This window comes from Melanotaenia boesemani, chromosome 17 (assembly GCF_017639745.1).
Source record: "Melanotaenia boesemani isolate fMelBoe1 chromosome 17, fMelBoe1.pri, whole genome shotgun sequence".
Taxonomy (NCBI): Eukaryota; Metazoa; Chordata; class Actinopteri; order Atheriniformes; family Melanotaeniidae; genus Melanotaenia; species Melanotaenia boesemani.
This window is the reverse complement of record NC_055698.1, coordinates 33,125,889-33,137,099: the sequence shown is the minus strand read 5'-3', so window position 1 is coordinate 33,137,099 and position 11,211 is coordinate 33,125,889. Positions and strand designations below refer to the sequence as shown.

The 11,211-nt window shown below is 47.9% G+C and overlaps 1 protein-coding gene across 3 annotated transcripts; it reads right to left on the bottom strand.

Moving 5' to 3' along the window:
- Window positions 1-206: 206 nt before the first annotated feature.
- On the bottom strand, window positions 207-9,662 carry eva1bb (eva-1 homolog Bb (C. elegans)). Of its 3 annotated transcripts, none has more exons than XM_041967365.1 (4): window positions 9,360-9,662; window positions 8,980-9,257; window positions 2,871-2,971; window positions 207-2,697 (listed from the first exon to the last, which is right to left on the bottom strand). In XM_041967365.1, the coding sequence occupies exons 3-4, from the start codon at window positions 2,935-2,937 to the stop codon at window positions 2,285-2,287; spliced, it is 480 nt and encodes a 159-aa protein (XP_041823299.1). In that variant the 5' UTR covers window positions 2,938-2,971; window positions 8,980-9,257; window positions 9,360-9,662; the 3' UTR covers window positions 207-2,284. The 3 variants fall into 3 exon arrangements, with proteins under 3 accessions (XP_041823299.1, XP_041823300.1, XP_041823301.1); XM_041967366.1 differs by having other exon boundaries at window positions 8,980-9,254; XM_041967367.1 differs by lacking the exon at window positions 8,980-9,257.
- Between the last annotated feature and the right edge of the window lie 1,549 nt (window positions 9,663-11,211).

Sequence of the window (11,211 nt, the reverse complement as noted above, 5' to 3'; positions counted from 1 at the left end):
AAAATCGGAAAAAACTATGTATATAAACAATAATATAATCCTGCAAGATAATTCAGTTTCTTACATCGTATATTGTTATGATCATTTGTGCATTTCTTTCAGGGAACCATTTTAATGTTTTTAATTTTCTAATAACATTAAAAGTTATTTCTTTAATTGTTTTTCTTTCCATCTTTGATTTCAGAACCTTAGTTTGTGTGATAATGACATCTGGTAACGTGGTAACATCCGGTAACGTGCTAACATCCGGTAACGTGGCAACATCAGGTAACGTGCTAACATCCGGTAACGTGCTAACATCCGGTAACGTGCTAACATCCGGTAACGTGGCAACATCCGGTAACGTGGTAACATCCGGTAACGTGGCAACATCCGGTAACGTGGTAACATCCGGTAAGGTGGCAACATCCGGTAACGTGCTAACATCCGGTAACGTGGCAACATCCGGTAACGTGCTAACATCCGGTAACGTGGCAACATCCGGTAACGTGCTAACATCCGGTAACGTGGCAACATCCGGTAACGTGGCAACATCCGGTAACGTGCTAACATCCGGTAACGTGCTAACATCCGGTAACGTGCTAACATCCGGTAACGTGGCAACATCCGGTAACGTGCTAACATCCGGTAACGTGGCAACATCCGGTAACGTGGCAACATCCGGTAACGTGCTAACATCCGGTAACGTGGTAACATCCGGTAACGTGGCAACATCCGGTAACGTGGTAACATCCGGTAACGTAATGACATCCGGTAATGTGCTAACATCCGGTAACGTGGCAACATCCGGTAACGTGGTAACATCCGGTAACGTGATAACATCCGGTAACGTGGTAACATCCGGTAACGTAATGACATCCGGTAACGTAATGACATCTGGTAACGTGGTAACATCCGGTAACGTAATGACATCCGGTAACGTGATAACATCCGGTAACGTGGTAACATCGGGTAACGTAATGACATCCGGTAACGTGATAACATCCGGTAACGTGATAACATCCGGTAACGTGGTGACATCCGGTAACGTGGTAACATCCGGTAACGTGATGACATCCGGTAACGTGGTAACATCCGGTAACGTGGCAACATCCGGTAACGTGGCAACATCCGGTAACGTGGCAACATCCAGAAAAATTATTTATTTCTCAGAAACTGAAGATTTTTAGCCATTTCTGTGCAGTTTGTTAATGAAGACTGGGTATGATCACATCACTGGTTCCTACAGCAGTTCAGACAGAGGAAAGTGGAGGAATCGGTGGTTGAAGATGCAGCTTTGTGAGACAAGGTTTATTATATAATGTAAGAACAGGGTTTAGCCTCCTGAAAGCTGGACTGGCTTCTGACCTTTCTGACACTTGCTGGGCTTTTCCCGGTTCAGCTCTGTGATGCTGGCCAGGTGATGCATTATCAGGTGTGTTTGTGCTTTGAGAGGAACTTCAGGTGTGTCTGGAGGAGGACTGCATGTCTGACGAGCAGTTAATGGTCAAACTGGTCCATCTCAGCGATGTATTTGGAAATCTGAATGATTTAAATCTCCTCTTGCAGCTGCAGATCTTTCTCGCCTAAATATTTTTATTTTATTTACAGCAAGAAGCCACCTGAGCTTATGCAGCTTGTGATTTATTTATTTAAACGATCTTTTGTATTTTCTCTGCTTCTCTGTAATTTGTTTGTTTTACTAACTTTTTTTCCCCCAACTTGATCCATCAGCCATTATTTGAATAAATAAATCACAAGCTGAACTGACTTTAGATGTCCTAATCTAAATCTAAATGTTATATTTATATTTATAAATCCACTATATGAAATGTAAATGATGAAAAAGTTTAAAATCACATAACTATTTTAGTGTTTTTAATGTTGTGGCTGCTGGTTATATTTAATATTTTATAGTATTTGATTTTAAAAACCACTTTCCTTCCTTAACGTTTTGTTGTGATCTAAAAGTTGAAAGTTTGGGTGAAAACTGCTGAAAAAGATGATTCAGATTTCAGTAGAATGTTGTATCTCAGAGCAGTCGGCCCATAACTCTGCCGTGTTGGAAATATTCTGTCCTGGAAATTTCCTCAATGAGGAACAATGAGTTCAGGAACACTGCTACTAAATCTGGAGGGAGCCGAGGATCTGCACCAACACCTGGTCCTGATGCTGCAGCTTTCATTTTAAACCTGCTAGTTTTATTAACTGAAACCGGCTGAGATGAACAGATCCGGTTACTCTGTTTCTATGGCGACGTCTTTGCACCTCCTCACAGTCAACGTTGAAATATTTAGGCTCGCTGTTAGTGGTAATGCACTCGTCCGATCGTCCCCGTCCCCGACACCAGGATGTCCGGCTGCCCGTTCCTCCAGATCTCCCTGACGATTCGCTCACGCTCCTCCAACCGCCTCGCCTTCTCCAGCTCCTCCGCTGAAGCAAACACGTTCACACTCCTCAGAGTGCCGTTCGATTGGCTGCTGTGGTTGCTCAGGGGCCCCAAAGTCACGTTGGCAACCTCTGCCTCTTCATCATCATCCTCCTCCCCAACACTCTCCTCCTCACTGGAGTCTTTGAGCTGTCTCCTCTCTGGGGATGGAGGAGGTCTGCTGTGGCGGCGAGTCCTGCATGCGATGCCGGCCACCAGGAGGCAGAGCGCCATGAGCAGCCCGAAGCAGACCCCCATCATGAAGTAGAGGGCAAAGCTCTCCGGATTGGCTGAAAAACATGGAATAAAAAAGTATTTATCTGGTGTTGCCGTGGAGATTCTGCCATCTTTTATTTACTATCTGTCTTATTCAATATAAAACCATCAGTTCAGAGCTGGACACCGTTTCCACTCGTGGCTTCACCTGCTCAGGGGTCCCAAGCCCAACGCTGAAGATACTGACCTTTGATGTGGGCATAGGTCGCCATGCCGTTACTGAGCAGCTCCATGTCTCTTTTCACAGGCTCCATTCTGTCTCACAGGTGACACCTTCAGCTGCAGATCCTGCAGGAAAACATGGAGACGGCAACGTCAAGCATTGCAGGACAAACCCGTCCAAACCCGAGTTCCCGTCCAGGTTTAAACAAGTCCAAACCCGAGTTCCCGTCCAGGTTTAAACAAGTTCAGACCCGAGTTCCCGTCCAGGTTTAAGCAAGTCCAAACCCGAGTTCCTGTCCAGGTTTAAACAAGTCCAGACCCGAGTTCCTGTCCAGGTTTAAACAAGTCCAAACCCGAGTTCCCGTCCAGGTTTAAGCAAGTCCAAACCTGAGTTCCTGTCCAGGTTTAAACAAGTCCAGACCCGAGTTCCCGTCCAGGTTTAAACAAGTTCAAACCCGAGTTCCCGTCCAGGTTTAAGCAAGTCCAAACCCGAGTTCCCGTCCAGGTTTAAACAAGTCCAAACCCGAGTTCCCGTCCAGGTTTAAACAAGTTCAAACCCGAGTTCCCGTCCAGGTTTAAGCAAGTCCAAACCCGAGTTCCCGTCCAGGTTTAAGCAAGTCCAGACCCGAGTTCCTGTCCAGGTTTAAACAAGTCCAGACCCGAGTTCCTGTCCAGGTTTAAACAAGTTCAAACCCGAGTTCCTGTCCAGGTTTAAACAAGTCCAGACCCGAGTTCCTGTCCAGGTTTAAACAAGTCCAGACCCGAGTTCCTGTCCAGGTTTAAACAAGTCCAGACCCGAGTTCCTGTCCAGGTCATCAGTCCACTTTCTGACGTCCATCAGAGGTCTTGGCTGGAGGACTCCTTGTTCCTCTCAGCTGTGTGAGGCCTCTCATTTTGAGAAGGATGTTTATATTGACGACACAAACAAGCTGCTGTTTTTCATTCAGTAGAAGTGAAGCATCGGTTGTCACATGTTCACCCACAGAAACTGAACAGCAGTTCACCAAAACACAGGTGGAGATTTCTTCCTTTTAAATAAAAAACCTGTACAGATTATTTACATCTTCAATGCTTCATGTTTCTCTACATTGATGAGTTCAGAGTCTTTTACTTGATGTTCATGCTGTTTGGTGCAGTGTGGGAGTTCATATATACATCTGTTTGCAGTCAATACTCAGCTTTAAAGTTTTTATCTGTAAATATAGAATCAGATCATAGTTAAAAGTGAGTTAATAATCCGCAGTCAAATCCTGGTTCACCTCAAACTTCTTAAAACTTCTGTGAAAAAACCGCGCTCCTCCTTACTGGCATGAATCATTATTATCCACAGTGGACAGCTTCTCTCTTACCAGTCTCCCCTCAGGTGAGGCGTTTGGGTGTCATCCTCAGTGGCACACTGTCTCACATCAGTAACGTTGCCTGGTCGACAATTTCCACCTTCACAGCATCAAACGCCTGCGCTCCTCCCTCACTGTCCACTCTGCCTCCATCCTTGTCCGTAGTCTTGTCACCTCACACCTTGATTACTGTAACTCCTTCCTCTTTGGTCTCCCTCAGAAGTCCCTCCACAACCTCTAGCTGGTCCATATCTCTGCTGCCCGGATCATTACAAGAACCCCATCATCCCATCACATCTCCCCTGTCCTACAACAGCTCCGCTAGGTCCCAGTTACCCAAACAATAAACTACAAACTCCTCTTGTTCACCATTAGGGCCATCCACAACCTCACCCCTTCATATCTCTTTGACCTTGTCCAGATCGCCATTCCAGCCCATCCTCAGATCCTCCGTCCACTTCACCGTGCCTCCACCCGCCTCAGCACCGTGGGGACCAGAGCTTTCAGCTGCTCTGCGCCCAAACATTGTCCTTACCACCCAACACTCTCCCCATCTTTAAATCCAGACTCGCTCGTCTGTTTAAGCTTGCCTATTGACTTTAAGTCCATGCACACTGTCCTCCATTTCTTATTTTATGCTGATTTTATTCATTTTTTTTTATCTTCCTGCTGTACAATGTCCTTACATTTTTTAAAGGTGCTTTTAAATAAAATTTATTATTATTGCAGCATGTGGTCATGTAGACGTGGTAAAGACGACCTGCTGAAGTTCAAGCTGAATGAGGAAGAAAGAGGATTTAAGAGATTTTGAACGTGGCATGTTTGCTGGTCTGAGTATTTACTGGGATCTGCACCCACAACCATCTCCAGGGTTTCCAGAGATGGTCTGAAGAAGAGAAAATATCCAGAGCAGCAGTTGTCTGGATCAGGATGCAGCAGAAGACACACCGGGTGCCTCCTGCCAGCTAAGAACAGGAAACTGAGGCTACAATTCACACACACTCACCAACACTGGACAATAGAAGATGGAGAAACGTTGCTGGTCTGATGAGTCTCCATTTCAGCTCCACATTCAGATGCTCGGCTCAGAATCTGCTGGAAACATCATGAAAACATGGATCCATCCTGCCTTGGATCAACGCTTCAGGCTGCTGCTGGTGTAATGGTGGGGGAAGATTTTCTTGGCCCACTTTGGACCCCTTAGTACCAACGTGGCCTGGTTTAACCAGCACAGCCTACCTGAGTATTGTTGCTGACCATGTCCATCCCTTTATGACCACAGTGGAGCATCTTCTGATGCTACTTCCAGCAGGATAATGCACCATGTCACAAAGCTCAGATCATCTCCACCTGCTTTCTAGAACATGACGATGAGTTCACTGGACTCCAACGGCCTCCACAGTCACCAGATCTCAGTCCAGTAGAGCAGCTTTGGGATGTGGTGGAACGGGAGATTCTCATCATGGATGCAGCCGACAAACCTGCAGCAACTGTGTGATGCTGTCATGTTAATATGGAGAAAACCTCTGAGGAAGGTTTCCTCCACCTGCTTCATCTATCACACCAGGATTAAAAAGCTCCGACCCGGTACTAGAAGGTGGACCCGATGAAGAGGACGACCCGGTACTAGAAGGTGGACCCGATGAAGAGGACGATCCGGTACTAGAAGGCGGTCCTGATGAAGAGGACGATCCGGTACTAGAAGGTGGACCTGATGAAGAGGACGACCCGGTACTAGAAGGCGGTCCTGATGAAGAGGACGACCCGGTACTAGAAGGCGGTCCTGATGAAGAGGACGACCCGGTACTAGAAGGTGGACCTGATGAAGAGGACGACCCGGTACTAGAAGGTGGACCTGATGAAGAGGACGACCCGGTACTAGAAGGTGGTCCTGATGAAGAGGACCACCCGGTACTAGAAGGCGGTCCTGATGAAGAGGACGACCCGGTAGTAGAAGGCGGTCCTGATGAAGAGGACGACCCGGTACTAGAAGGCGGTCCTGATGAAGAGGACGACCCGGTACTAGAAGGTGGACCTGATGAAGAGGAGGACCCGGTACTAGAAGGCGGTCCTGATGAAGAGGACGACCCGGTACTAGAAGGTGGACCTGATGAAGAGGAGGACCCGGTACTAGAAGGCGGACCTGATGAAGAGGACGACCCGGTACTAGAAGGCGGTCCCGATGAAGAGGACGACCCGGTACTAGAAGGCGGACCTGATGAAGAGGAGGACCCGGTACTAGAAGGCGGACCCGATGAAGAGGACGACCCAGAACTAGAAGGCAGACCCGGTGAGGAAGACGGGGAATGTGTTTTGTAATGCTTTTTTAAACCAAAGGTTTTGTTCAGATTTTTAGGAGGAAAACATTGATCTTCATCAGTTCAGTGATTTTTCTGGTTTTCTGATGACTTTAATCTCATCACATGATTCTGGGTTTTCCTATGAAAACCGTCCAGACACAAACAGGAAGGCGGTGATGACTGACGGCTCTGGAACTATTTTCTACAAAATATGTGAAATGTTTTGTTATTTGGATGAAGGAAGCCTTTAAGAGTCAGATTTGTTCTGAACCTCCGTCCCAGATGGCCCCACAGTTCCAGTAAAGCTCTATAAAAACATGATAGCTGAGATTTCCCACCCCCTCACATTCGCTGTCATTATAACAACAAATGTGCGTGGGAACTGAATGTTTTTCTTTCTGCTGCCGTCTCCCCAGGGAGGACGCATAAGCCCCCCAGCTGCTGCCATTGGAGGCCAGGGCATCTCTCCCACCCTGATCTTTATCCCTATGACTCCTGGCAGACCCTGAACCCTCTCAGAGGCTTTCTCTTTGATTATATTAGGGCTCTTATAGTTGTAGTTTTGGGGGCGGGGGTTGTATGGGGGGGGGGGGGGGGGGGGGGGGGACTGTGATGGGAACCAGTGACCAGAATTCCCCCTGCTCAACTTTTAACCAATGAAGAAGTTAGATTCAGCCTACAGACTCAATTTGCTGCACCCAGACCTGAACAACGTAAGTGGGCAATTACATTTTTAGTCCAGTTGAAGTCGTTCACCCCCCACCCCACCCCCCACAGACTCAGACCATTTATCAAGCTTGTAGCATTTATCAGCAGATTTCACCAAAGAACAGGGGCACAGGAAAGAGGGGGCACCAAGGAGCCTCTGCTCCTCATAAAATGCTTTCAGACAGACATTGTCATTTCTAGGTCAGTGTCTAGGATTTTTTTTTTTTTTATGTTGGAAGAACTAAGACACGTCTGCCAGACAGGTACAAATAATCTTAGCTACGCTACGGTCAACATTTCTAGGAGCAACACATCAGTGATCTATCGGCATTATTGATCATGTTCCTCATTCCATGAGAAATGGAAACGCCACCAAAGGGAGTTAGAGTTTACTGGTTTTGTAAATGTTCCTGTTAACAATTATAATACTGTCCAAAAATGTTAATACTGTCTTTTGGTTCAAATATCATACGTGACTTCCTCTCTGTAAGACACTGAAGAAGATAAGGTCCATGTTTACCTTCAGATGTTTAGGCTGCTTCATATAGTTGTTTTCAGAAAGACGACTACGCCTCCTACGGACGGTGGAGGACGACTACGCCTCCTGTGGATGGTGGAGGACGACTATGTCCCTTGCAAACGGCGGAGGACGACTACGCCCCCTGCAAATGGTGGAGGACGACTATGCCCCCTGCGGACAGTGGAGGACAACTACGTCCCTTGCAAACGGCGGAGGATGACTACGCCCCCTGCAAATGGCGGAGGACGACTGCGCCTCCTGCAAATGGCGGAGGACGACTACGCCTCCCGTGGACGGTGGAGGACGACTACACCTCCTGTGGACAGTGGAGGACAACTACACCCCCTGCAAACGGTGGAGGACGACTACGCCCCCTGCAGACGTTGGAGGACGACTACGCCTCCTGTGGACGGTGGAGGACGACTACGTCCCCTGCGGACGGTGGAGGACAACTACGCCTCCTACGGACGGTGGAGGACGACTACGCCTCCTGTGGACGGTGGAGGATGACTACGCCTCCTGTGGACGGTGGAGGACGACTACGTCCCTTGCAAACGGTGGAGGACGACTATGCCTCGTGCAAATGGTGGAGGACGACTACGCCTCCTGGTCTGAACACCAAAGTTAAACCAGAAACCAGACTGCAGAAACTTGTAGTTGCTCCGTTGTTTACTTGTGGTGAACGAGACGTTTTCAGTCCTGCCCAATCACTGAGCTGGATTTTCTTCATCTTTCTCTTGGTTAGTGGTCGTTTCGGGGGGACATCGCCCCCTAGTGATCAGTTGTTGTAATTTCCTGACATTGTCCAGGTGGTTAGGTCCGTTTGTGTAAAGTATAGTGTGAAAACAAACCGAGTGGGCCGGACTACCCTGGTGGGAATGCACCATCACCGGCTGGAGCGAGCGCAGAGAGACGGAGTGAAGATGGATGCTGAATTAGTCGTCGTTGGGAGGAAACTCACTGAGAAAATCTGCCAAAGTTCAGTAAAGGGGCTTCAAGGAAACTGTAAATTCAACTGTTAATCCAAACAATCAGATGTTCAGGTCTCGGAATCAGCTGTTAATCACTTTACGATGACTTCAAATTACAACCAGAAGAAATATTTTAGCTCTGATTAGATTCCTGTTTATCAGAGTGGACATGTCAGCTGGGTTAGAGAGCTGCTGGATCATCTTTGGTTCCCTCTAATTACTGCAAAGCCTCAAAGTGAGCTTCAGATTCAGGAAATGTGATCCGCCTGTTGACATGAAAAAAGATTTCAAAACTCACCTCTCTAGTTTCAGCTGTGGAATTAAACCCTGAGAGATTTTAGGATGTAATTCCAGGCAGATCACAGCTCCGTTTTCCTCCCCACGCTCCGGGTTTGTGGGGAAGCCGAACACAAACACCAGCAGCAGACGGATTTGACACCTCACATTTCCAGACCAGTCCAATAACCTCTGAGCCAGCGGCTGTTTATGTGAGGTCCATAAAACCCAGAACCGCCTCACAAAGTTCTGTAAAGTCTGAAGAGGAAACCTGAGACCGACTTTTACAGAAAGAAGCTGCTGTCAACACAAGCAGAGACAGAGATGTGATGAGTTCTGGACAGTCCAGGTTTCAGTCTGGAAGAAGAGCTGGATCAGCACAAAAAGATTTCCTTCACCCACCTCCGTCCTGGATGAGACCTGCTCTGCTTGGAAAGCTTTAGATCCCGGCTTGGACCTGGTCTGTCAGCAGTTCTGGGAGAAAAGAGTCCATGTGAGAGCTGGTCAGCTCGTCTGCTGTGATCATCCTCCTCCCTCCTCAGTCCCGCATCATCTGGCTTCAGAATGAAAACCTGGAACTGGAGCTGAGTCCTGGTCCGTCCCAGCAGAAGGAGCCCAGCTCCGTCATGAAGGCTCCAACACTGAGGGCAGTTCAGCTGCAGGGTGGAACAGGAAATAGCTGGGCGGCTGCCACGGGGTCCTGGATTAACGGAGCTCTTTGTGTTTTAATCTGAGCCTCGGGGAAGGGGCAGCTCTGAGCTGCAGGAGGAAAGTTTTAGTTTATTTTTATTTGGATCCTCATTAGATGCAGCCAAAATAATAAGACAAATAATTTCAGCTGTATCGGTCTCAGTTGGGAGATTCAGCTCTGCATTTGTTCCATCTCTGGCTGTCCCAGAGAGCCGGGCGGCCATGTTTCAGCACCTGGGGGAGTTCTGCGCCTTGCTCAAGGGCTCACAGTGGTTCACCTCTGTTGGCATGCCAGGGACTTGAACCTAAGCCTCCTCCCCCGCCGTCAGCTGAGAACAAACATCTACACAGATAAATACGTCACATGTGGAACCAAAGCATCCACCTTCTCCACCTGCTGGTTCCAGTCAGTTCTCCAACATTTACATCTAGATTCTACAAACATTTAACATTTCATTACAGATTTTTTCACCTCACTTCTTCCTGCAGAACTTCAGAGAAAATGTTCATGAAAAAAAAAGATTTCAGGAGTTTTTTTTGTTTTTGTTACTTCAGACGTTTAAAGGAACCTGGTTTCCAGGTGAGGAGAAGGTTGAATTAAATCTGCCGACATTTTACATTTATTTTCTCTCATTCAGGTCAGAACCTTGGTGGCCAGTGGAGGTCATGTGACCCTTCGGTTGCTGGAGCAGCAGACGCTGTCGGGTTTTGGAACATCTGTAGGAGTCCCACTGTGAGGGGGAACCATAGTTCTGAGACAAGATCTGGATAAGAACCGGTCCTGGGAGGAGAACCGGTCCTGGCAGGAGAATCGGTCCTGGGAGGAGGACCGGTCCTGGGAGGAGAACCGGTCATTGAGGTGATTTTTATATTGATATTGATCAGCTGATCTGCTGGATGATCACCTGCTGGGAACAAGAGATTTTCAGCACATCTGATCAGTTTTTTAACTCGGATGAAGACCTTTATTGATCCGGTATCAGGTCTCGTCCGGGCCTGTGACTCATCCGGAGGGTTTGGTTCTGTGAGCAGTTATTCTGGCTGCAGTGTTGATGTGGCTCTGAGATGTTTTTAGCCGAGCACCAACCGCTCATTATGTGGCTGCCGTCATTCAGAAGGAAAACAAGGAGAGGACAAACAATGATGCTCAGCCGAGGGACATTCCTGCAGTGGTTTTCAGTTAAATCCGTCTGCTGGTGGACACACGCCCGTCTATCTGCAGCCTGCCAGGCTCGTCCTCTTCCTACACTGGAATAACACGCTGGTTAAATGCCTCACATTCCCAACCGTGTGTGTGGAACAGCACACTTCCAAACTAAACACTCACTTCCTTTCAGACTCTCTGCTCACTCCCATTGGCTGAACGGCTGCTGCTCGGCCGGATGTTTCTCCACCAATCAGGGCGGAGTGCTGATGCTGAGCTGTTTGGGAGGTTGAAGCTGTGGAAACACGTCAGCTTGTTTTTCCCTCCACCGTCATGATGAGTGTTTTCCTGCGGATAAGCCGTTCCTAACACACAGATGGTTCATGTTGCTAAAAACACCCTTCCTGTCAGCTGATCCCA